Below are 27,335 nucleotides of genomic sequence, written 5' to 3'. Positions count from 1 at the left end.
CCTCTTCCAGGACAAGCTGGGGTGAAGTGAGAGGGAGGAGCCGGGGGAAGGTGAAGAGGTCTTGGCCTCAGCGCAGAGGCGGTCCCCGCAGACTGCGCCACCCACGCCGCCTCGCCCCGCCTCCCGGACTCCCGCGCCTCCCGCACCCTGGAGGCGCCGCCGCCGTTCAGCTACCCGCAGCGAGCGCAGCGCGCAGGTAAGGTCTGGAGCCGCGCGCCGGGGTGGGATGGAGCGGGCTGCGGGAGGTTAGGAGCTGGGAGGGAAGGACTAGGCGTCGCCTCCCGCAGAGGGTCACAGGCAGGAGCCGAAACCTCGGGGAGCTGGGCACTGTGGTTTGGCAGGGAGGGGACACCGCGTCACGAAGCACCCCAAGACCTACGAATGTAGGGGATCGGCCGGCTCCCGGGGCCCTATTCTGATTCCCAGGGCTGACAGCTGTCTGCAGGTGTTCCGGTTAGGGAGCTGGAGACACACCGCAGGTCTTTAAGGGGTGACTGCATGCTGGCAATCACCAACCAGCACACACCACTGCGAACCGGCTTTGCTGGTGCGCTTTAAAGTACAGCCCAGCATGAGCCTTGTGAATGTTCCTGAGAGGAGCGAGGAGCGTTTGTTGTGGCCCTGAGATGCTCACAGGTGGAGCGACCTACAGGAGAGAAAAAGGAAAAAGCACGCGCATTCCTTTGTGTTTTTATTTTCAAAATTGCTCCGTAAAGTTTTAACCTATCCGTTCTTCCAGCTTTACTTTTGGGGAGAGGACGCTGGACTTGATGGTCCAACTCCCATTGGTCTCTGAAGCTCTGGGTTTGAGTTCCCAAAGAGGCTTCGATTTAGAGCCGATATTAATACGTGCAAGTTTGTTTTTGAACTTCCGAAGTCAGGGGCTGGCCACACTCTCATTCTATATTCTTTCCCCCTCAGCCGGGAGAGAAGATGTTTACTGTAGTGGCGCGTCAGCCTTGTGAGCAAGCAGGTAAGTGTCGCTCACTGGATGAGGAGCCTGGTTTTGTCAGATCCCGGGAGAATCCCAGTTTGGGTTCGCCCGTCTCCATCCATGCCTCCTGTGGATGGCTGTTTGTCATTGTTCCTAGACGCCATGGCTCAGCTGGGTTTCACCCTTGACATTCTCCAGATAAAAGTAATTCTCTCCACAAAGCCACACGAAACAAGGCTAACACAAATGATTGGTTTAAATGGTTTTCCTGTTTGTATAATCCATTATTTTGGCTCTTGTGGTTTCCTTACCTAGCTATGTGTAAGGTTTGTGCTATGTGTTGTTGACTTGGGGCTGAATCCTGATAGAGTTGGATCTGTTCTCGCACAGTGCCTGCTACACCCTCCATTCTTTGGGGGACAGTGTTATGATAGGCTGCGCAGGAATCTCTCTCTCTTTTTTTCTCTCTCTCTCTCTCCCTCCCTCCCTCCCTCCCTCCCTCCCTCCCTCCCTCTCTCTCTCCCTCCCTCCCCCTCCCACACACTTCCAAGCCTGCCCAGCCAGGCTCCCGGCTTCCCAGCGCTGCCCCCCAGCTATCCACGTGAAGCTGGGAGGTGTGTGTTGGGCAGGCTCTCACCTCCTCTCCGGGCTCAGGTAGGCACCTGCAATTAAACAATGTTTGCCCAGCCCTAACTGCTGCACAGCTCTAGGCTGTGTTTCTTCATGAATGAGACCTAGCCTAGTCTTTTCCCTTTGTAATTTTTCTTTCTTTTTGCTGGGTAAGTGTTTGCTGAGGGTAATCATAGCTTTTCACTTGGAAAGTGCTGAAGCCCAAAGGATTCCGAGGCCAGCCCATGGTTGTGGTCAGGAGACTTACATTTCACACACCCTCTTCTTGACGAGGTTCCTTAGCCTTGCCCTAAACTGCTGATTCTTGGCCTGAGGACCTAAAGACCAATTTATATGAACTATTTTGGAAAGATATACTAAAGTCGCACTAAAGGACTGGTTTATATTGCATTGGATACATTGGAATTTTAACACTCACACTGTAACATTCCGCACACTGGCTAATTGCTTACATTCTTTCCTAAGGAAGATTAAACTTGGCAGATTAACTCTACCAGGTCTTGTTGGGGGAAAAATCCCTCAAACCTCTGTTACTGACACTGATGAGGTTTGAAAGTAGGAGTGAGTTCATCTTTGTGGATTACTGGCTCCTGGCTGGCTGGCCAGGACCCCTTGGATGCTCTGAGGTTCAACGCCACAGGGCTAGGCTCTCCTCCAGATCTATGATGGGTGTCTCCACAATGAGTAACCCGTCCATTAGTCCCCTCACATTCGTGGGTTAAGTGGGGTCGGGTGAGTTTCCAGAGGTGCAGCGTGGTGGTGGTAGTACCTTGAGCCTCTTTGCGCTTTGGTAAACACTGACAAATTGTCTTCTGTGGATGCCATACCAGTTACAGTCCCGACAAGGGAGGGGAGGGAGGTGCTAGGTGGCTACCTTTGACATCAGGAAGTGTCTGCTGCTTGTCTATATTGACAGGCAGGAGTTGGCTCTTCTGAGCCACACATCCGCATCCCCCCCCCCCCNCCCCCCCCCCCCCCCCCCCCCCCGCCCTCAACTCTCCAAGCAGCAAACAAGGCAGTGCAATTGGATATGGGGCTGCGACTAATTTGGTTAAGGTGGTGCATGCAGCCTTTGTTTTCTTCCAGGAAAAAATCTAGAAATAAAGAGGAAGTAAACTGCAGTTTACAATGATCCAAGAGGAAAGTTCTGGAATAGGGCAGGTTACACCCATGGCTGTTGAGGGATGGGGTGATGGAGATGAAGTGCAGCATCCTCATGCTGTATAGCCACCACAGGACCACCTGAGGGACTGAACGCTGAAATAGGACTGAGGAATTATTTACTTATTTTAATTAATTTGCACTTAAACAGCCAATTTCAAGAGAAATACTGATACTTTCTCATCGTCTATAATTATATTTTAGCTATTGGGTACTATTAGTATTTATGCCTCAGTAGTTTACCAAGACTTTTGTTGTTGTTGTTGTTCCTGGAACTCACTTTGTAGACCAGGCTGTCCTCACCTCGAACTCAGAAATTTGCCTGCCTCTGCCTCCGGAGTGCTGGGATTAAAGGTGTGCGCCACTGCTGCCCAGCAACAAAGACTATTATTTAGTCAAGGTTTGGTTTGTTTATTTGTTTTTCTAAAATGAAGGTTCTCATGCAGCTCAGGCTGACTTTGAGCTTTCTACATAGCTAAGACTGGACTTGAACTTCTGGTCCTCCTTCCTCTGGGCCCTCTATGATTATAGGCATGTAGTATCAAGCCCAGCCAACTTCAACATTTTAATTAACTAGCTGTTATTTTTTAAACTACATATAATTGATATAGAAATTGTTAGTTCTTATGTTACACTCCCGAATTGGGTAGTCTCACCTTCTGAACGCATATGTTTTAGGACTGTGTATGCAATTCTTTCATGTTTGTTTGAGACAGTATCTCACTGTGGAGCCCCGGCTTTCCTGGAACTCTATGTAGACCAAGCTGGCCTTGAACTCGGAGATCCTTCTACCTGTACCTACCTAGTACTGGGTGCCTTCAGACCCGGTGTGTATGCAATTACTAAGAAATTATAGAAACTAAGAAATTCGAAAGGCCGGTTGTAGAGAAGACGCTAGTTCGATTGATTTTCAAGTTTGCCCCCCAAGGGCTATGAAATGAAGGGCTTGGTGAGTTTTCACAAATACAGGCTTCCTCACATCCTATAATCCTGCTACTATGGAGAGCAAGGCCATCACTGCAGGAAGTGCCCACATTTCCCTCCCCATGAGCCCCTTCCCCAAACCTTCAGGCGATCATTCTTCCCATGTGTGCTCCCTGTTCACTTCCAAGCTTTGGAGAAATAAAATCGTTTCCATTTGCTAAAATCTACAACTCTAATTTCTTATACCGAGATTAAGCAAAAGATCATAGAAAAACCCAGATTTTTTCTTTCTTTTTTTTGTTTTTGCTTTGTTTTGTTTGTTTTTGTTTTTCAAGATAGGGTTTCTCTGTGTAGCCCTGGCTGTAGACCAGGCTTACATTGAACTCACAGAGTTCTGCCTGTGTCTGCTCCCTGAGTGCTGGGATTAAAGGTGTGCACTGCCACCACCCAATTGAAACCCCGATTTTCAATCTGCATTTAAAATTTTCACTTTGCATTTACATATTTATTTACGTGTGTGTGTGTGTGTGTGTGTGTGTGTGTGTGTGTGTGTGTGGTGAGTGTGTAGGTCAGAGAACAGTTTTGGGAACTCGGTTCGTGATGCTTGGTCTCCCCCTGCAGGCTTCAGGGCCCTCTCCCGGACTCCAGCCATCGTCACCTTGGTGGTCTTGCTTGTGAGCATCGTGGTGCTTGTGACACTCACACTCATCCAGATCCGCCACCCGCAGGTCCTCCCTCCTGGGCTGAAGGTAAGCCAAAGTGGGCCAGAGCTGTCAGCTATCCTAAAGCCACTCTTAAAGGGAAAGCTTTCTTTCCAGCCTCCAGCTGGAGAAAGCAGTGAGACCCATGGTGGGGGGGGCTGGACTTGTGCTGCAGATTGAGGAGCGGGACCTTTTCCAGAGACTGGGTGGCCTTGCTTTGACTTCTACCATAGATACAACGATAGAATGTGTACCCAAGAATTGCAGGTGTACAGTGCTGGCTTCTACCTGTCGATGGGTTCCTGGACAGCATGCACTCTGATCATGAGTGAACAGCAGGAGACAGGTGTGGTAATTTAGAAAAAGCAGCATGCGAGAGAAAGACACCGTGCGACAGAGCTCAGGTGGAGGGGATTTTATTGGAGGAAAGTGAATGGGAAAGGGGGGGAAGGGAGGGGAGCCCGGCCTCTGGGGACAGGAGTGACAGAAGAGAAGAGACAGACAGACAGAGACAGAGACAGAGACAGGCAGAGAATCGTCGAGAGAGAAAGGAAGAGACAGGAGCTGGGCAAGGCCCACGTAGCAAATGTACACAGGAGGTGCTCTTAGTGGCTGCAGCTGAGGAAGTATCCTGCAGGACCTCAAGGGCAGCCAGTACGGACGCTTGAATGCTAACGATATGGACTCCTGGTTTTAAGAGGGCTGAGAAATATCTTTGAGCCATATTTGTACCACTTCTCTTAGGTCTAAGACATGTGTGACCACTCCAGTCCCATCGGGACTTTGTATGTAAGTCCAGGGACCTCTCCGAGTTCATCCCCGGATGGCTTTGTGCCTGATTGCTGGCCTCTCTGAGGAGAGATGGTAGGGTAGGCGGGTGGGCCTTGAAATGATGATTCAGGGAGCCCTTCAGTCGTTTTGGGAATCAGTCAACAAACATTTTACGTAATACCCCAAACAGGAATATTTTAGGCTCTGAAGGCCACTTAGAGGCCCTGCTGCATGCTGCTGTTAGGTTTGGGGCTCATTAGAAATGTATGAAGTCTCTTCAGCCGGAGAGCTCCATCAGGGAGCCAAGCTGCTCCGCTGTTATTTGACTCTTGTGTAGCGGTCACGCTGGACTTGGTGGCTTTTCTCCCTCTTCCTGCCACCAGCAACTGCTCACTCGCGGGCTGTGTTTGGAGTAAATGGCTTCAGAAAATGAGGACGTAATATTACCAGAGGCTCCATGAGCGGCGTTGCCTGGTCTTTGGAATGGTTGCAATAAGATCTTTTTGTTGTGGTGGCTTTTTGTTGTGTTTGTTTGTTTCTTTGTTGAGACAGGGTCTCTGCCTAGCCCTGGCTGTCCTGGAACTCACTCTGTAGACCATGTTGACCTTGAACTCACAGAGATCCACTTGCCTCTACCTCCCTAGTACTGGAATTAAGGGTTGTGGGATATTTTACTTGAGCAGCTCCATGTTTGCCAGGTGATAATGGCACACGCTTTTAATCCCAGCATTCAGGAGGCAGAGGCAGAAGGATCTCTGTGAGTTCGAGGCCAGCCTGGACTACAGAGTGAGTTCCAGGACAACTAGAGCTGTTACACAGAGAAACTCTGTCTAAAAAAACAAACAAACATGGGGGCTGGAGAGATGGCTCAGAGGTTAAGGACGCTGACGGTTCTTCCAGAGGTCCTGAGTTCAATTCCCAGCAACCACATGGTGGCTCACAACCATCTACAATGAGATCTGGTGCCCTCTTCTGGCCTGCAGTCATACATGGAGGCAGCACACTGTATTGTATACATAATAAAATCTTTAAAAAACAAACAAACAAACAAAAAACAAAGCAACAACAAAATCTCAGTGGTAAGAGGACCTGCTGCTCTTGCAGAAGACCTGAGCTCAGTTCCCAGAGCCCACGTGGAGCCACCTCTACCTCCGTAACTTCAGGAGATCTGATGCCCTGTTCCGCTCTGCAGGACACCTGTGCTTACATGCACATTCCCACACACAGATACACACACAACTAAAATTAAAACAAAATGTTTAAAAGAAAGCTCGGTCCTTATGGAGAATGTGAAGGAAAAGAAACTGTCTAACCTTCGCAGTTGTCCAGTGATGAGAGAAAAACAAATGACCCTGGCCAAGCCATCAGCTGAGGCCAGAGAAGCTGTTCTTCCATGGTTTGGGCTCTGCCTTTTTCTAGTGAGCACCCCCCCACACACACACACCGCAATTTGTCTTTCTTAACCCTTGTGCCAACTGTGGGGATGGCAGTGCCACCACTGGTGACCCCTGTTTTGCACACCAAAAGAGAGATGGTTGTCTAGTGAGTGGCAAGACCAGAAACCATCAGCCCTTGCTTCCCAAGGCCTCCCTCCTCTTGCTCCCCTGAGTTCTGAGTGAGACTCCAGAAGCAGAGTCTCCGTGAGAGCCGTGGGAGCTGCCCTAGTTTGCTTCCTATCCCTACGATACAGAAACCATAACCAAGAGCCGCTGGGGAGGGGTGATCTTCCAGCTTCCAGCCCGTCCTGAAGGACAATCAGGGAAGGAGCCCAGGGCAGGAGCCCCGAAGGCAGAAGCTGAAGCAGAAGCCAGCCGTGGGGAAGTAGTGCTGCCTACTGACTTGCTCCCCAGGGTTTGCTCAGTTTGCTTCGTTATACCCCAGGACAGTCTGCTAAGGATAGCACCTCCGGCAGTGGGCGGAGCCCTCGAACATTCTAGGAAACAACCATGAATAAAGAAAATGCTCAGTAGACAAGCCCATGGACTAGTCTGTTGGAAGCGGTTCCTCAGCTGAGGTTTGCTCTTCCCAGAAGGCTTCAGCTTGAGCCAAGTTGACAAGACAGCAGTGAATCCAACCCAAACAGGAGCACGGGAAGCAAGGAGGGTTGAGACACACAGATGCAGGAAGAGCTGAGGGATGGGAGGGAAAACCGGGACCACCTTAGAATGCTGTGATTAGAGCCACACTCCTGGCTCCCACCCTGCCTGCTTTAACTGTGCTTTGTGTTTGAGTCTCTCCATAGGAAATGCCTGTCCTGAGCCTGTGCTCTGGTGACCGGATCCTTAAGTCAGGGTCTCAGAGGGTGGATCTTACCACTGGTCTGAGAGGTGGCTGCAAGTAGCTGCTTCTAGGAATTAGGGCCCAAACAAATGTAAGCTACCCCATTTGAATGTCTTTCCTCTACAAGAGTTGCTGTGGTCCTGGTATCTCTTCGCAGCAATAGAAACCCTGACTAAAATAGACATCATGGTGCAGTATTCATTACACATGCGTTTGGGTGATGCTGGTGCCAACAAACCCACTGTGCTGCCAGCTGAGTAAGGACGGCGTGGTGCATGCTGGCATTAACAAATGACTGTCGCTGGCTTGTTAGTATCACACCATACTTTATATTGTTATGGTAGTGTGTCATCACCATTGCCAAACAGCTGGCAAGATTGCATGTACCTCTAATCCCAGCACTCACAAGATGAAGCCAGCCTGGGCTGCATACTGCCGGGGGGGGGGGGGGGGGGGGGGGGGGGGGGGGGGGGGGGGGGGGGGGGGGAGGGAGGGGGGAGGAGAGAATTTTCAATCAGTTTGAAATAGCTGCCAGCCCTGGCCACAGCTACAGGCACAGGAAGTTGCCGGTTTGGATGGTCCGGTTTCTTGAGTGGGTGGATGAAATGTGAGAGGAGACAGATGCTCTGGGCAGAAGTTGGGCGGATGACTGACAGCTGGCGGAGGGAGTCCCATGTGCAGCTTTGCTTAGGTCTGCGAGACCTCTGCACTTCGGTGTTCCCTGGTGTGCCAGGGAAGGGCAGAGTGGTGCCATTGGATGATGGTGGGGGCCTTTAGTGTTGGTAGTGTTGGTGTTTTTGTGCCACAAGCCCCGTCTTGCTTCTGTGCAGCCGGCTGTGGGTTATGAAGCACCGGCTTCCCCTGGGCCGGCAGCGTTTGTTGCCCCCGTGAAAGGGTCTGACACCTGTTCTTAAATCCAGCCTTGACTTGCCTGACCTTGGCTGCTGGTTTAAGAGCAGAACCAGTAAAGAAAAACTCAGTCTAGGGTCGGAAATGTCCTGGGTTCCTTGCATTACTGGTTCGACCTGCTCCACAAGCTTGGAGGAACTGTGATGTCATCACTTTCATTTTCACATCTTAGGCCCCCACCTGCTTTATTACCACGAACTCCAGAATCTTCCCTTTGAGGGTTTCCTCACCCTCCCCAACCTGACCATCCACGTTTGAGGATTCCCAGTATCCCAGTGCCATACCCCCTTTGTAGCCAGTAGCTGTCACCATTGAAGAGGGTACTGAATAGTCCTAAAAATTCAGGGATAGGCTTTCCCTCTGAGCTGCTCAGGCCACGTTAGTTCCACGTGCTGGGTAGAAGATCACGGGCCTCTTGCTCCCACGCCCATGCTCTACTGATGTTCTCTGAAGTGCAGTCACTGAGTCAGGCTGGGTGAAAGCCATTCCCCACCTGCTCTCATAGTGGTTCCTCCCAGTGTAAGGCCTGGATTCCTTAAACAAGTTGCTCTACCTTGCCTCGAGCAAGTTTTGCCCCTGGGGTGTGGTCTGAAGGGGTCTTCTGTCCAAACAAAGGCCGTATATGTATATTGATCACAGCACTTCATTCCACATTCGGCTCATCAAGCCTGACTTCCTGGGACTCCACACAGACAGGTCTGAGAATGAGTGCAGCTTAATCCCAGGTCTGTTCTTGTGTTGAATAAGGTGATGGTTAGTTATACTAGCCTTATGAAGGCCGTAGAGCTTATTAAAGCACCGGGTAAAGTTAGTTCCCAGGGCGCGTCTGCTCAGGCATCTGTTGCTGCCCCCTCCTCTGAGAGCGCTAATAACAGCTCTAAAATGAACCCTGTGACCCGGGACCCATCAGCTGCACTCTTGCTTTTGGCAGAAGATCACGCAATGCTGTGACCACGGGCTTCAGTGTGAAAGAATGAAAGACTGCTCCAGTCAGGCAGTGGTAGCGCATGCTTTAATCCTGGCATTTAGGAGGCAAAGGCAAATGGATCTCTGAGTTTGAGACCAACCTAGTCTGGTCACAGAGCGAGTCCCAGGATGGCAAGGGCTCCACAGAGAAACTCAGTCTTGAAACAAACAAACAAGCAAAACTCAAAAACAAAACCAAAGAAGAAAAGGTAGAACAAGAAGACTGTCCGTTTGTTTGTTTGAGATGGGGTCTCTGGGGTCTCTGTGTAGTCTTGACTGGAGCTCACTGTGTAGACCAGGCTGCCCTCGAGCTCACAATGATCAGCCTGCCTCTGCCTCCTGAGTGCTGGCGTTCAGGGTGTACACTGCCATGCCTTGAGGAACAAACACACTGGACACGTGAGTGCCGGGGCTAGGGGTGTGCACTACCACACCTTGAGGAACACACTAAATGTGTCATCAGAGCCACGTTCAAGCCACACTTCTTTTTAGACGGCACAATGACCTTGAATAACCCATCATCTCCTTGTTGAGTTGAAAAAGCTTTGCTCTCCCATCCCCTTATCACCAGGGAATCCACAGTGGGTCCACTGATTTAAGCAAAAAAATCTCTAAACACAGGTTAAAATATTTTTTTTTCACTTTGCAAATGCAGGACATCTGGGGGGATGGCCAGTGGGTAAGGTGCTTGCTACACAGGAATGAAGACCGGGTGTAGTGGCCCACGCCCTAATTTTGGCACCGAGGGGGAGAGAGCCAGTGATCCACGCCCCAGTTCTGGCACTGAGGGGAGAGGGCCAGTGGCCCATGCCCCAATTCTAGCACTTGGCAGTTGGTGAGTGCCAGGTAAAATGAGAAACCTTCTCCCAAAAAACACAGTGGAGCCCCTGGAGAGAGGGCTCAGCGGTTCAGAGCACTGACTGTTCTTCTAAGGGGTTCGGTTCAATTCCCAGCACCCACATGGCAGCTCACAGCCATCTGTGACTCCAGTCTCAGAGAATCTGATGTCTTCTTTTGAACTCCTGGTGGGTACCAGGCATGCACATGGTACACAGACATGTGGGCAAAACATACATACATATAAAATAAAAAGATAAAGTGAAGAATCATAGAATAAGACACCTGGTATCAACCTCTGGCCTCCACATATGCTCAACATGGGCACACACCTATATACACATTTGCACAGACACCACATATGCTCAACATGGGCACACACATATATACACATTTGCACAGACACCACATATGCCAGTAGAGGGGGGCCAGTGTTGGAAGTGGAGTCAGTTGGGTCCTGTCCACCCCACCAGCAGGTGCTGGAGAGTCCATGCACTGTCAGAAGCCCAATACCAGTTGGAGTTACAAAGATTGAACGCTCTACCTTATTTCCAGTCTCATCCTAGGTTCAATCCTGAGCTGTCACACTCTGGGAATGTGTACTTCCTTTGCAAAGGTTTGAACGAGGACTTGGGGAAAGGCAGATTTTTCTCACTCTCTCCCCACTCCTGTGTGTGTGTGTGTGTGTGTGTGTGTGTGTGTGTGTGTGTGTTGGCACCAGGTCTGGAGGGCCAGTGATGGGTGGTGATGAGTTCATCTGTAATGGGGGAGGGGAGAAAGCAAGCTGATCCTCCAGAGGCCCTGGCCTCTTCCGTGCCTGGCTTCAGTTTCTACCTGCACTTTAATCTCACTTGGAGTCTCTGCCTAGGACAGATCTGAACAATGCCAGCCTTGTTTGCCACGGGAATGTCCTGTCAGGATCCCTATCAGTTTCATCAAACTGAAGGGCTGAGATTAAGGAGCTGTCCGAGAGCCAACACAACTGGTTTTCTAGTTCTGTAGAATAGAGGAGCTGTGACCCAGGAGAGAGAACGGGAATGCTCCTGCAGGCCTCGACCCAGAGAAGTGCTCAAGCGGAGACGTGGTGGAGCTATTCAAAGTGGTTTGCTGGAGAGAGGATTCCATGAAGAGTTGTTAAGGAAAGACCATTAAACACATAAATCCTGGGTACATACGTGCAGTATAATCCCATGCTGATTTAGAAATGTAACTGGGGCTGGAGAGATGGCTCAGTGGTTAGAGCACTGGCTGCTCTTGCAGAGGACCCAGGTTCAGTTCCCAGCATCCACATGGTGGCTCACACTATCTGTAACTCTACTTTTAGGGAACCTGACACCCTTTTCTGGTCTCCATGGGCACTAGGCATGCATGTGGTACACATATATCCATGTAGGCAAATATGCACATAAAAAATAAAAATATACAATCATAGCCTGGTGTACTGGCACCCCCGTGCAATCCTAGCACATAGGACGCTGAGGCAAAGAAGGTTAAGAGTTTAAGGCCGGACTGGGCTACAAAGTAGGATCTTGGCTCTAAATAAACAGATACATACATCTGCAGGCCATCAGACGTGATGAATGACATGAGGTTAAGACAATAATTAAATCTGAGGAGCCCTTGGCCTGTGTGTGTGTGTGTGTGTGAGAGAGAGAGAGAGAGAGAGAGAGAGAGAGAGAGAGAGAGAGAGAAAGAGATGGGTGGGTGCACATGTACGTCCTGGCACACATGTGGAGTGTGTGTGTGTGGAGAGAGAGAGATGGGTGGGTGCACATGTATGTCCTGGTGCACACGTGGAGTAGTTCTCTCCTTCTGACCAACTTGTCTCCCAGGGAACAGACTCAGGTCATTGGGTTTGTCCAGAAAAAAACTTTCCCCACCTTCTTTCTGTCTCATGACCCCCTTTTGTAGACAAGTCTCACCCTGTGACCAGGCTAGCCTAGGGTGTGCAGTGTCCAGATACTGAGATTACCACACATGACCAAAAGTAATCATTTTATTTTTTATGTGGTCTCCTGTAGCCCAGGTTGGCCTCATGCCTGTTGGGTAGCCTCGGATGACACTGAACTCCTGACCCTCCTGCCTCAACTTCCCCAGTTCATTAGATTATGGACAACACAACCATACTCAGCAATCATGGCCTATTAAAAACAAGCAGCCACTTAGCACCGGGCATATGGCCCCTTGTTTACCTCTGCAGTAAGTCACCTAAGATGACCCAGGGAGGTGAACTGTCTCTCGGCATTGTGAGACCGGGGAACCCATTTAGAACATCCTGTCTGGGACCCAGCTTCATCTTCTCCTGTAGATCAAGCAAAGATAGATTGAAAGCAGAGGAATTCGGAAGGTTGCCACCTGAGGCCTCCTGAAGCCCCGGGGTGTCCCCAGGTGTCTCTGGCCTTGGGTTAGCATCCCTAATTCCACCGTCTAACATGCATCCTTTGATACTCCAGTTTGGTCCAGGGTTGAGCTGGGCTGGCATTGCAGGTATGGCTCCCTGGTGCCTACCCCGAGCTGAGCCGACCAGTGCAGGAATACTGGACAACCCTAGCTCTGCCCGGCGACCCCTGCCTGCCCACTTGTCACATCCGTGTTACACAGGGGGAGCAGTTGACAATATTGCATTGCTCTTCTGCCCTCAATTGTGGACACTTCTCCATCGGAGGGCTGATGGGAATCCTAGCATGGCTCTTCCTGGGTGTCTTTCCATGATTTCTTTTGGTTGTTTATCTCCACGGTAAACCTGGGCATTTGCTGAGATCCCGGGGTTATCTCTGGGTCTGGATGAAGTGGGATCCTTCAGATTCGGTTCTCAAAGTCATCTATGCATTAGAATTACCTGGGGAGGTTTCTGTGCCTCTTCTTAGAGAACTGGACTCACCCATCTCATCCTTCCCCAGAGTCCAGGGAACTACAGCTGGTCTGGGGACAAGGAGTCCTCTCTTCTTGATCTGTCCCTACCTAAAGGAAGCATGTGCATTAAGAGAGCCGGGTGCCCCCTTCTGCTGTTTGGCTAACCAGACACAGTATCAAGCTGCCTTCTAAATACATCTACGGTCATAGGTCAGCACAGCTTTCAATCCTTGTCTGGGGAACTTCTTTTTGTGGTGGACAGCTATTAATACAGAGGTCCAGAGCAGGTCAGAATGCAGAGGATGAGAAACCACAGAGTTCTCGGTCCTAAACGAGAGATATCTGTATCAAATCCTCTCCCGACTTAGCTCGGGAAGCATTGCAGAAGGCGGGGTGGAAAGACTGTAAGAGCCAGAGGCCAGGAAGGCTTACTGAGAGATGGTGTCTGCTGGGCACCCCAGAGCCACTGCACCTGTGAGCTCACGGTGGCTGCCAGCTCTGGTGTGTACAAGGTCAGGCTCTGGCGTGTACAAGGTCAGGCTCTGGTGTGTTCAAGGTCAGGGTAGTCAACATTCTAGCGTAGCTGAAGGGGAGGCTCAAGGGACTCTACTGCTAGCTGAGGAGCTTTGGGAAGGTGACGGCTGCTGGGAAGAGAGGGGCTGCTTTCTTAGGCAGGATGCCTGTGTTGCAGTGATGGCCCTATACCTCCAAACAAGGATGACCCTAGACTCGGGGCTATGAAAAGACAACATTGGGGTGGGGGGATGATAGGGGAAGAGTTGGAGAGGGAATTGGGAGTTGATACGACTGAAAGAATTTTATGCACGTGTGCAATTCTCCAAGAATAAATTAGAATGCCATCCAAGGTTCTCAGTGATCCACAATGACATGAAGGGCCCAGCTCTTTTCCTTTTCCCTTCAGTATGGGATCGTGCTGGATGCTGGCTCTTCCAGAACCACCATCTACGTCTATCAGTGGCCAGCAGAGAAGGAGAATAACACAGGAGTGGTCAGCCAGACCTTCAAATGCAGCGTGAAAGGTAAAGGGGACAGGAGGCCTGGGCTGGGGTCAAGAGAGCGGGAAGTGCCCTGTTGCTGCCCATCTGTGGAGCCAGCTTGGTCTGGAACCTTTCACCTCAGCCCTCCGCCTGGCGGGGATGTTGGGGCAGTGAATGGTCTGAGATTTCCCCTTCAGTGCTCTCCTGGGTGATGGTGGGAACCGTGAAAACTTGTGTATGAGAAAGGAAGGGCCTTCCTCCGCACAGCGTGCGAGAGCAGTGAGCCAAGGTTCAACCTTTTCTTGTGCAGATTTTTCAGCTCCCAGTTTGCGTGGGAGGATGTGAGCAAGCCAGGTGGTACATGCTTGAAGGGTGGGCAATGCTGGAGGAGAGGAACACACACAGTAGTGCAAGCACACAGACAACACACACACACACACACACACACAAGTATGCTGGCAACCAGGTCATGCAGGGGGGCTCCCCCATAGCAGAACTGGACACTTAAATGGAGACCACCAACCGAGACAGGGATTGATACCCACCGAGGACATCCTGAGGGTCTAGACTGCTGGAATGTGCTTGGGTTCACCAACCCCAGAGGCTGGCCACCACTCTGAGAAAACAGAAACCCAAATTAGCGCTGGAGGAGCCTCGTGTCCTCCAGGGTGTGACACTTGCCAAACTTCCACTATGTAATTTCAGCTGGAGTTTGTGGTTTCTGATCCCTCAGAGTGTGTATGGATTCCTGAGGGAACGCTGATCAAAGGAGAGACGGTTCATCCCTGGGTGCTCTGAGGTTTCCATGACTCCATCTTGGCCCCGAGTCACAGACGGCATCCAGGCTATCAAGAACTCCTTCCACCCATGGACAGCTAGTGCATGAGGGTGTATAGGTGTGCATGTGTGTATACATGCCTATGGCAGCCAGGGGACTTCCTCGGCTGTTCCCACCCCCACCTTGGGGTTTCTCTCTCTCTCTCTCTCTCTCTCTCTGTCTGTCTGTCTGTCTGTCTGTCTGTCTGTCTGTCTCTGTAAGCTAGGAAGCTGGCCAGGGAGCCCCAGGGACCCTACTATCTCTGCCCCACCCCCCAAAGCTGGAATTACAAGCACACACCACTGCCAGCTCTTTACTTGGGTTCTGGAGGACAGAACCTTGCAAGTGCTTTAAGGCCAAATTGTGTCCCCCCCCTCCTTCGGTCCCCCCCCCCGACATTTTATTTAGAAATCTTTTACTGTTGTTTGTTCTAAGGAAGGCTAGTGAGTTCTGACCGCTTGCTCCTCAGGCTCTGGAATCTCCAGCTATGAGAATAATCCCCAGGAGGCCCCCAAGGCCTTTGATGACTGTATGCTAAAGGTCAAGGAGCAGGTGCCAGAGTCCCTCCATGGGTCCACCCGCATTTACCTGGGAGCCACGGCCGGGATGCGCTTGCTGAGGTAAGGACCAACGCCACACAAAGAGTTCGTGTTACTCTGTTTCTGGGAGCAAGCTCCAGAGGGAAAAAAAAAGCCCATATTCTGCTGTAAATTTAGGCATTGGTCGCTGGGAAACTTTTAGCCATTCTTTTCACAGTGAGTAAGAAATGCTTCTAAAATGGGTTTCTTCTCTGTGGTGATTTCACCAAGACGTCTAGAAAAGGTCAGACTGACGTGACATCTGGTCACAGGGGATCCTGTACTTCCTTGGAGAATAGTTGTTTGGGGCATGGGTAAACAGTCAGTTAAATTCTGTGGTAAGTTCAGCCCTTAGCCACGTCGGCTCTGTGCAGAATGTTCCAGAACTTTGCAAGACAATGCAATGTCTACCCCTCACCCAGGTCAAAGTCTTTGGGATTTTTAAGGAACAAACGTCTCGTTCTCTCCACTCTGTTCCTACTGAATCTGTAGAACAGGATATTGATCCCAGGGAGATATCTTTTGTGTCTTTGTTTTGTTAAGACGCGGTTTCGCTCTGTTGACCAGGTTAGCCTGCAACTTGCTATGTAGCCCAGGCTGTCCATGAACTTACAGCCATTGTCCTGCCTCTACAGATTATAGGTGTGATCCACCATGCCAAGTCTAATGTCTTTTCTCTTTTCTATTCTTTTGTTTTGTTTTGTCTTGTCTTCCTGTGTGGTGCATTGAACCCAAGGACCTTGCTAGGCAAGTGAGGTCTGTCTCCAGTCTTGCTGGGCAAGCGCTCTGCCAGTGAGGGGCCTCTCCCGCCCTCTCCATTTCTTTAGTGTTGATTTGGCCTCAAAACAGAATTTTTAAAATAATTCCAGAACAACAATGGAAATATAGTTTGTCCAGGGCTCGGGCTTCTCAGGGCTTTGGAAGTATGGTGCCCTGTTTGTGAACCCAGCAGGAGAAAGAACCAGGCAAGCCCGGGCACCGGGCGCTTGAACACCGTCATGTAAAGAAGCCCAGAGCATCTGCTGCTGGATCAGACCTTTCTGGATGTTTCTTTATCCTTACCATTGCCTCTGCAACCAGGGCCTTTTCCTCCTTTTCTCACTGAGCAAGCAAGCACCCCAGCTTCCTTTCCCCACAAACAAAGGGAGAATTGTCTCCACGTGAGCTTTCTCTAGAGCAGTGACTCGCAACCTTTCTCATGTTGTGGCCTTTAATATAGTTCCTCATGTTGCGGTGACCTCCGACTGTAAAATTATTTTCGTTGCTGCTTCATAACTCTAATTTTGTGCCTCTGTGAATCATGATGTAAATATCTGATATGCAGAATATCTGATATGTGGCCACTGTGGAAGGGTTGTTTGACCCCCAGTGGGGTCGCGACCCACGGGTTGAGAACCACTGCTCTACAGAGTAACAAGGCAGAAAGGAGCTCTGGTGACGTGGTGCCTGGGTAACCTGCCCTGAGGGTCACATCTGGTGTTTTTCTGTTCAGGGACCTCGTGTCCCTTCCTGGGTGAAACTCAAGGAATCCAAAGGTTGGGCCCTCTCCCTTCCCCTTATGCCCTAAACTCACCGTTTTTGGCCAAATGAGGCTCCTTTCTATGATACCCCCCAAAAAGGTCACTGCTATGTCCTTTCCAGTCTTAATGTTCTCTGCTGACCTGAGCTAGAGCAAAACCAATAAGAAGTCTTTCTGATTATCCACCTGGTGGAAGGACCAGGGGCCGGGGGAGGGGATGACAAATGGGGCTTCCACCTGGCAGTTTGGTGCATCCCCCCCTTCCCAGCCACCCTGGGAGATCTGCGGACGGCTGGGAGGAGGGTGTAAGCCCACCTTGGCTTGGCGGCGCTCAGTCTCTTGTGTTCTGTGCCTTGCATAGGTTGCAGAACGAGACAGCAGCTCACGAAGTCCTCGAGAGCATCCAAAGCTACTTCGAGTCCCAGCCTTTTGATTTTAGGGGTGCTCAAATCATTTCTGGGCAAGAGGAAGGGGTGTATGGATGGATTACAGCCAACTATATAATGGGAAACTTCCTGGAGGTGTGTGGAAGAAGTGCATGGTTTCTAAGCTCACAATGTATCCCATCCCTGGGGGTGACAGCTGAGGTGGGGGTCCTTGCTCAGGGGGCATTCCTTCCATGCAGTGCACTGGGGAGCCCTGGGGACAGCAGCTAAGGAAGGACAGTTACGTACTGGACCAAATGCATGGACCAGGCGAGAATCGCATGGCTTTGCTCTTCCATAACAAATTTGGGAGGGATTTAAATTTAACCCTGGGCTCCTTTAGAAGGGCAGCGAGAGGATGACCCTTCCAAGAGGCTTGTGACTGCCTGGAAATTAGCATCCTCAATCTTTGTCCAGTGTCCCCAGGGAGAAGGAGTCTTCACTCATGTCCCTGATTTCCTCACAGTCCCCTCCCTGCAGAGGACATGCAGACCACATCCCAGACTAGACCTCTGACTCCCCCACAAATATATTTTGAATTTTCAAATTAATTGGCATAATTAATATTTGGAACTCTTACATGAAACCCCACCCATGTAGCCCCTCCTGGCGTCAGAGGTCTTAGACTCAGTAACAGGCGAGCCGGGAGCTCCTAGCAGGGCAGCAAACAAGTAGGCCCTCTCTGCTTTGTTGCCTCCCTGCCTGCGTACGTCACACACAGCTCGTGAGCTGCAGCATTTGTGTTACCAATTCAGCTTATAATCCCTAACCTAAGAGAGAACCAGCCCTGGGCTCTGTCCCTGCCTATCAGTAGGACTTGGAACTCGGGTGGAGAGCCCCGGCGAGTGGAGATGGTGCCTTTGGCCTTTCTTCTCATTTCTTTTTCCCCACTATGCAGAAGAACCTGTGGCACATGTGGGTTCACCCACACGGAGTAGACACCACGGGAGCCCTGGATTTGGGCGGCGCCTCCACCCAGATATCCTTCGTGTCAGGAGAGAAGATGGAGCCGAACGCCAGCGACACGGTGCAGGTGTCCTTGTACGGCTACACGTACACGCTCTACACACACAGTTTCCAGTGTTATGGCCGCAATGAAGCAGAGAAGAAGTTCCTGGCGATGCTTCTGCAGGTGCTGAGGGTCTGAGCCAGGGGAGGGGGCCTGCCCTGAGTGTCCATCCTCACTCCAGTCTGCAAAGTGGATAGAAATAGCATCGTAGCCTCATGTCATCCGGGATCTCTTTCTCCCTCTGCTCTTTCTCCCTCCCCTCTCTCCTCCCCCCTCAGTTGTGTTAACTGCTTCCAGCAAACAGGAGTGAGAAAAACTAAGGAGGATCCTGACTGCAGCCATAGCTCAGTTGGGAAAATGCCTGCTGGGCAAACTTAAGGACAGGAGTTTGATTCCCTGGACAGGCATGGCTGGGTGCACACCTTTAATCCCAGGCTGTTGAAGTAGAGGCAGGAGGAACTCTGTGAGTTTGAGGCTAGCCCTGTCTACACTGTGAGCTCCAGGCCAGCCAAGACTACATCATGAGAAAAGGCCAGACATGGTCACGTGTGCTCTACTGTCGATGCTCCAGAGGCAGAGGCGGGCAGATCCCTCGGTTCGCTGCCCCGCCAGTCCATCCTACTGGGTCAGCTCCGGGCTAGTGAGGGAACCTGTTCCAAAATCAAGGTGTGGAGTGAGAGATGGCGCCACAGTTAAGAGCACTCGCTGCTCTTTCAGAAGGCAGGAGTTTAGTTCCTAGCACCCACGTGGCGGCTCAAGGCAACCTACAACTCCAGTTCCGGGGGATCTGGCACTCTCTTCTGGCTTCTGTGAGCACCCAAATGCTCACATGTGCTTTGTGCACACACACAAACACACGCACAAATAAAATAAATGCTTACAAAGGTTAGGTGGAGTGGCACATGCTTTTGATCTGAGCATTCATGAGGCAGAGGCAGGTAAATCCCTATGAATTTGAGGCCAGCCTGGTGATTCCAAGCAAACCAGGGCTTCACAGTGAAACCCTTTCTCAGTAATAATAATTAATAATAATAATTTAACTAAAACAAATAAACAAGTGGACACTGGAGAAACAACACCTAATATCGATCTCTGGGCTCCACAGGTGGTACACAAGTGTACCTGTGAGTACACACACACACACACACACACACACACACACACACACACACCCAGGTCCTCTTCCTTGAGAAGCAAGCACTTTACTGACTGAGCCATCTATCTCCCTACCCTCCCAAATTGTTTTCATTAAATCAATCTTTATTGTTTTTATTAACAGCCAATGCTTGATTTGTCTGCCTGTTTTATACATATATATATACCAAGTTGTCTAAAAATGCCCTTGGGCAGGGTTCTTAGGACTCCTGCTCTCCTGGGCAGTGGTGCACACTGTAAAGTGGTGGCTCTCATCCTCTCTTTTTGGGCATTGCAGGGTAGTGGCAGGGAGAATCTTCTAGAAGGAAACTGTCCCATCTCACACCTCCCTGTCTTGCTTCCAGAACTCTCCCACTGAAACCAACATCAGCAACCCCTGCTACCCGCGGGGTTACAGCACCTCCTTTGACTTGGGCCATGTGTTCGGCAGCCTGTGCACCGAGAAGCAGAGGCCGGACAACTACAACCCGTATGATATTGTCACCTTCACGGGAACTGGAGACCCATGGCTGTGCAGGGAGAAGGTGGCATCTGTGTTTGACTTCAAAGCTTGCCAGGAGCAAGATGCTTGTTCCTTTGATGGCATTTATCAGCCCAAGGTTCAAGGGCCATTTGTGGTGAGACCAAGGGCCAGATGGCAGGTGGGGGGGGGCATGCTCTGCACCCCCAGGGGAGTGCCCCTCCCCCATCCATTTTCCTTTCTCTGTCCTGCTGTCTTTATTCCCCACCCCCTAGATACTTGGCAAACTCACTGCCTCTGTCCTGCTCACAGGCATTTGCAGGGTTCTATTACACAGCCAGCGCACTAAACCTCTCTGGAAGCTTCTCCCTTATGTCCTTCAACAGCAGCAGCTGGGACTTCTGCAGACACGCCTGGATCGAGGTCAGTATTCAAAAAGAGAGGGTGAGTGAGCGTTGGATAGACAATAGAGCTGAACTGAACATTGTATATGTGTGTAAACATGTATTAGTACATATATTTACGTATGTGTATCTTTGTGTACATGCGTGTGATTACCCCCTAGAGGTGGTGGGACCTGAGAGAATGGAGCTGATAGATAAGTCAGGTGGACGAAAGTCCCATGCAGTAGCCAACTTTATTCAGAGCAGCAGACAGTTTATGTACCGGGGGTTAAGAAGAGTCACCTGAGTGAAGTGTGCAATCACAAGGACAAGCCACACGTGGCAAAGCATGTTTTCCCAAAGAGGCAGATAAACAACAACAGCCGTTTGTGACGAGTAACCTGCAGTGATCTCACTCCTACACCTGGGAGGGCACAGAAACACTTTCCAAGAACAGGTCTGCGTTCTGGAGAAAGTGGGTCACAAGACTCTTGTCTTGTTTTCTTGGACTCTTCTTACGAGCTCTCAGAATTCCCTTCACGCGGCTCCATTCTTGGACCATGTTCCAAAATGCACATGTGAATGTATGTGTGATATAGGAAAGCATGTGTGTCCATATGTGTGTATACATGTGTGTGTGTCCATTGTGTGTTCAGGGTTAGCACATGCTATATGAGACCCTACCTGAAAATAGATAAATGAAAGAGAAAAAGCAGGGCAGGTCAAAGCAGCCTTGGTGTGGGCAATCTCCGTGACCTGGATTGTGAGCAACACTGGGCAGATACTTCTGGTCTTATGCAATTGTTTGTGTGTGTGTGTGTGTGTGTGTGTGTGTGTGTGTGTGTACGTGTATGTATGTTACCTGTCATTTTCATCTTGACATTCTGAGTGACGGGTTCTGAGACGCCGCTGTCACCCTCAGGTGCTCCCAGGTGCACGTTTGGGGGTTCCCCTGCCTGCCCCCCTCTCAGATGCCTCTATCTCCTTTCCAGCTCCCGTCCCTGCTTCCCAGATTTGATGAGGTGTATGCCCGGTCCTACTGCTTCTCAGCCCACTATATCTACCACCTGCTCGTGAACGGATACAAATTCACGGAGGAGACTTGGCCTCAGATACGTTTTGAGAAGGAAGTAAGTCAAAGCACATACCGGTTTCTTGTTTTCCTTGCCATAGAAAGGTTTATATGTGTGGATGTAGAGGAGAGGTCAAAGGTTAAAGGATGACCAAATCTTGCCGATCGCCTGTGAACACCCCAGGAAAAGAGGTGACAGAATTTAAAGCCGTTGTTCTCAGGAGATTGCTGCTGATGAGAAGATTAGAATTGAGGGCCAATGGATGGGTGCTCAAGAAGGGCGGAGTCTGGGCATGAGAGATGCCAGCCTTCAGCTCAGTGTGGAGTATAGTCGGTACTGAGGACATTCTGGTGAGAGACTGGGACATATAAGAAAAAGAACTGCAAGTTGAATTCACGTTTTTCTTTTTTTTTTTCTTTTCTTCTTGGAGACATGATCTCACTATGTAGCCCAGGCTGGCCAGGAGCTCACTATGTAGCCCTGGCTGGCTCCGAGCTCACTATGTAGCCCAGGCTGGCCTGGAGCTCACTATGTAGCCCAGGCTGGCCTGGAGCTCACTATGTAAGTACTAGGATTAAGGATGTACACCACCTCTCCTGGCTTATAATTTGTTTTATAACATAATAATTAAGTACTCTCCATGTTATACAAATGACAAGGTAAGATACGGTGTTGAGAGCGTGAGGGGTTCACATTAGCTCCTTCTCATTAAATGAAAATTTTCTCTTTAAGAGAACCTGAGGTCACTGTGATTACAGACTAAACTGAGGGATGGGGAGGGCCTTTTTGTCTCAGTAATAGATAGATAGTATAGCAGATGATAGCCGATTATATAGACAATAGGTAGATTAGATAGATGATATATTGATGGTAGATTGATGTGCCGGATGGTCGGGTGGTAGGTAATAGATTAAATGATGATAGATAGATGGAAGATAGATACCGGAAAGAGATGGACAGATAATTAGGTACTCGGACAGACAGATGATAGATAGATAGATAGATAGATAGATAGATAGATAGATAGATATTGCCTAGAGCTAAGATGTTTAGGAAGCAGAGGGACAGCTGCTTCGGGCAGAGCTTGCCTGTGAATCTGGTTGGCCACTGCTGTGTTCCTGGTTCTAATAGGATGTTCTCAGTTCAGAAATGGCTGGAGCAAAGGCTACAGGATGTCTGGAGCCATGCTGTTCAGTTCCAGCTTTGGTAAAATTGGATTAATCCAATCAATATTCCGAATTAAGCTTGGGATTGTCTATTTTCATGTAAGTAAAATTGAGTCATCTAAAAAAAAAAAAAAAACAATGAGGCTGTCTGGAGGTGTGGGGATGTGCCAAGCCCTCTCCTAGCAAGTGCGAGCATCTGCCAAGCACACTGCAGGAATGGAGAATATCTCTGCACCGAGGAGACACTCTGGGTTTAAATTTCCTTCCTGGGACTGGACAGATGGCTCAGCTGGTGAGGTGCTGCCACATGTATTATGTTCACACACACACACACACACACAGAGACACATACATACACACACAGGCATACATACATAGACACAGACACATACATACATACACACAGACACACGGCACACACTGTAAAATTTTTAAATTTTACTTTTCTTTAATGGTAAAGAATTTGCTCCTGGCCAAGTGGTCATCTATTTACAGTTTAGTTTTTGAGATAGGATCTCCCTACGTCACCTTGGCTTACCTGGAACTCATGTAGGCTAGGCAGGCTTTGAACTCCCAGAAATCAGTCTGTCTCTTCCTCCTGAGTGCTGGTGTGTGTGTGTGTGTGTGTGTGTGTGTGTGTGTGAGAGAGAGAGAGAGAGAGAGAGAGAGAGAGAGAGAGAGAGAGAGAGAGATGGGTAATAAGAATGTAAGCAATCAGGTGGTGGTGGAGGCACACACCTTTAATTCCAGTACTTGGGAGGCAGAGGCAGGCTCCCTGTGAGTTCGAGGCCAGCCTGGTCTACAAAGTGAGTTCCAGAACGACCAGGGCTACACAGAGAAACCCTGTCTCAAAAAACAAAAACAAAACAAGGCAAAAGGGTGTACACAGACAAGAAGATTTTCTACACAAGCACTGAATACACTTTAAAGACAGTAGTCAAATAGGAAGGAGATACTACAAAGATAGAGAAAAAAGCAAGAATGAGCAATTTTTAGGAAGAAAAGTAACACTCTGATCCCAGTAACACTGTGATCCCATGAACTTGTGACCTTGTGAGCCTGTGAGCTGTGATCCTGGCACTTGAAAAGCAAAGGTGAAGCAGGAAGGAGTTCAAGGCCAGCCTGAACTACTTGAGACTTTGTCAGAAGAAGAAGAAGAAGAAGAAGAAGAAGAAGAAGAAGAAGAAGAAGAAGAAGAAGAAGAAGAAGAAGAAGAAGAAGATCCTGTCCCATGCTAATATACAAATGAAAAGTTAAAAAGAGTAATATACAAATTGAAAGTTTAATAAAAAGTTTTCTTAATGTCAAGCCAAGGGCCAGTGAAATGGCTCAGTGGGTAAAAGCACCTGCCTCTGGGCCCGATGGAGTCCCATTCTCAGATCCACATTGTGGAAGGGGAGAACCTACCCCTGAAAGTTGTCATGAAATTTCTACATGCATGCTGTGGCATGCATGCACCCCCACGAAGACACACACGCACGCACACACATGCGTGCACACACACATGCACGCACACACTCACACACGCACGCACACGCATGCGTGCACACTCACACACGCACGCACACACTCACACACGCACGCACACGCATGCACAGGACACTAAGCAAAAGTTTTGAAGAAGAGCGTCATTTGAGATGAAGGGTACAGATGATAAATGTGATTCGCTATAGATCGCAAACTCAAAATATGGAGATGTCTAAAAAGACAGCTTTGAAATATGATAGTTAAAAAGCAGATGCAAGGCCGGATGTGGTGGTGCATGCCTTAAATCCCAGTACTCTAGAGGCAAAGACAGACTGATCTCTGTGAGTTCGAGGCCAGCCTGGTCTACACAGTGAGTGCCAGGACAGGCGGAATTACATAATGAGACTGTTTTAGAATAGGGACAGGAAAAGGGAAGGGGAGAGGAGAGGAGGGAGGAGAAGGGGAGAGGAGGGAAGGGAAGGAGAGAGAAGAGGAGGAGGGAAGGGAAGGGGGAGGAGGGGAGAGGAGGGAAGGGGTACCTATCAGAAGACATGAACACAGTGGGCTTCCCATTTGGGCTACACACTGTTTCTAGGACCCAGACCTTCTAACCCTTTCCTTAAGCACAAACAGGCCGTCACCCTTCACAATAGCAATGCTTTCACTGCTGGGACGGTGCGGTGCCTCCGCTTAGCTGGGCTTGTAGGGAACTCAGTTTTCTGATCATCGTACTGAAGGGGGAACCAGATTCTTTGTGGTTATGGTGCAGTATCAGAACATAGCAAACCCTTTGACCTTCTCTTCAGGGTGTCCTGATGTGGCATTTCCCTCTGTATGCTGTGAATATGTTTTATTACCATTGGTTAATAAAGAAGCTACTTTGGCCTATGGAAGGGCAGAATATAGCTGGGGGAGGGAAGAGAGGGACTAACTGAATGCAGGGAGAAAGAAGGCCAAATCAGGGAGACACCATGTAGCTGCTGAAGGAAGAAGATGTTGGAACCTTACTTGTAGGCCACAACCTCATGGTGATACACAGATTAATAGAAATGGGTTAATTTAAGATGTAAGAGCTAGCTAGGAATATGCCTGAGGTATTGGCCAAACAGTGTTATAATTAATATAGTTTTGTGTGATTATTTGGGTCTGGGTGGCTGGGGAATGAAGGAACAGTCTCTGTTTACAATGACCTTGTGTGGGCTGGGACCAGCCTGCAACTCTGCCTGGGAATTGAGCCGTCTGCTCTCCTCCGCAGGTGGGGAACAGCAGCATCTCCTGGTCCCTAGGATACATGCTCAGCTTGACCAACCAGATCCCAGCTGGAAGTACCCTGATCCGTCTGCCGATTCAGCCCCCTGTCTTTATGGGCATTCTGGCCTTCTTCACGGCCATCGCCTTGCTGTGCCTGGCGTTTCTTCTGTATCTATGTTTAGCATTCAGGACAAAGGGACACTCTGAGAACGCCTTCGAACAAGCAGTGGATTCGGATTGAGCCTTCCAAGCCTAAGACTGCCTGTAACCCACCAGAATGACATCGGACAATGTGAGCAAAGTGGCTGCCACCAGGACCTGCTCCATGGTTTCACACCAAGGTCACGTGCCTCTCAGCTGCTGGCTCCCATCAGAGCACCGCCTGTGAGAGTTGCCCCTGCAACCCCTCCCCACCTGATTGCTGATCCACTGGGAATCAAGGAGACACGGGCAGTCACATCATATTCAGGGACTTCGCTCCATCACTCCAGAGGAAACCAGGAACATAATAATTTAACATGGAAGAACTGACCACAGGGCCCGGCTTCCATTTTCTCTCCCTCACTATTCTTCCTAGCAAGGCGCCCATGAAGGCTCTGACTGGGACATCTCACCCACGCCATCCTATAGGTCCTTTGTAAGTCTTCTAGTTGTAAGTCCAGCCCTGTCTCAAATCACTGACACTTCTCTTAGCAATCCCATAAGCATTAAGCTCCCTGGCTGGTAGGATGTAGCACTGAGTGGGGAAGATGATAGTAGAGTCTCGTGGAGCTCATGCTAGCCTCCAGCTCACTGTGTAGCCAAGAATGACCTTGAACTTCTGATCTACTCCTGAGCGCTGCAATTACGGCTATGAATCACTACACCCAGTTTATGAGGTGCTGGGGCTAGAACCCCTGGGCTTCATGCATGCTAGGCAAGTATTCTACCAACTGAGCCATAGTCCTAGCCTAAGAAAACTGCAGCCCCAGGGACGCCTGGCCTTGTCATGTAGGCAGAACCTGAAGCATGAAGACACGCTGAGTCACTAGAACGGTAGCTCTTCTCATCGTGGAGTTCCCCCTTGGGGCTCTGGTCATGGGGCCACTACATCATCCTCGTGTGTGCTCTCAGCCAGTCCACTGCCCGGGCTGCCTTTCTGCTGTCCTCATGGCGTGCGGTTTTCCCGCCACTCTCACGGGTATACGCGACCCTGTCCTAAGACAGCCCAGTCTGGAATTTCTGACCAATTACTTACCCCAATTACAGTTCTCCCCGAGTAGCTGCCACACTTGATTTGGGGCGGGGGAGGCAGTCTTGGGAGTATTTCCCTCCAAAGTGGGAAGAGAAAGGGCTTCAGCAAGCCTGGTAACTACAAGCTACACATCAATGCTATTTCGCATGGCTGGTTGTGGGCACCATATGGAATAAACTCTTATTTTTATTTTGCAATGCTTATCTGTTAATTTAAATATGCAGCCCTTTCTCCTAAGGAGACAGGGTGGTATTTTTAAAAAGAAGACCATTCCTATTACGTAGCTCTGCTCTGCCTCCTCCATGCTGGGATTCCAGAGTTTATTTTTATTGAGTAACAAGTTCTGGGTATTGAACATGGATCTTTTGGTTTGCATGTCTTTTACTGACCAACTGGGCTGTCTCCCCCAGCCCTTGTTTCAGGTTTGAGACAGGGTCTTGCACAACTAACAAAGATGCATAAAGCAGAAATAAAAACAGGCGCTGGAGAGATGGCTCATTGGTGTGAGTACCAGCTGCCCTCCTAGAGGTGGCTCCTTGGGGAGAGTACTGGCTGCCCTCCTAGTGGACCTGGGTTCAGTTCCCCACACCAATATGGCAGCTCACAACTGTCTGTGTCTCTAGTACCAGGGGCCTGATCCCTCTTCTAGCTTCCTCCAGCACTGAATGCATGTGGTACACAGCCAGACATGCAAATGAAATGCCACATACATAAAGTTAGCAAATAAAAATCTTTTTAAATAAAAGCAAAACAAATCTTAAAAAAGAATGTCAAATATTTTGATTTTACTTGCTAATCTCTGACTTCTAGAAGCCTCCCAGTTTATGACTTTAA

General features: G+C 49.7%; 1 protein-coding gene across 1 annotated transcript; it reads left to right on the top strand.

Moving 5' to 3' along the window:
* Nucleotides 1-27,229, top strand: Entpd3 (ectonucleoside triphosphate diphosphohydrolase 3). Its single transcript, XM_050141584.1, has 11 exons — nt 1-196; nt 922-973; nt 4,271-4,398; nt 13,889-14,006; nt 15,251-15,401; nt 17,240-17,399; nt 18,202-18,435; nt 19,812-20,084; nt 20,240-20,350; nt 21,303-21,440; nt 25,272-27,229. Exons 2-11 carry the CDS (start codon nt 934-936, stop codon nt 25,506-25,508), a joined length of 1,590 nt encoding a protein of 529 aa, XP_049997541.1. The 5' UTR covers nt 1-196; nt 922-933; the 3' UTR covers nt 25,509-27,229.
* The last annotated feature ends 106 nt before the right edge of the window (nt 27,230-27,335 follow it).

The sequence above is a fragment of the Alexandromys fortis genome, unplaced genomic scaffold (assembly GCF_014885135.2).
Source record: "Alexandromys fortis isolate MF-2015 unplaced genomic scaffold, M_Fortis_MF-2015_v1.1 scaffold_44, whole genome shotgun sequence".
NCBI lineage: Eukaryota > Metazoa > Chordata > Mammalia > Rodentia > Cricetidae > Alexandromys > Alexandromys fortis.
This window is presented reverse-complemented; position numbering and strand designations above follow the sequence as displayed.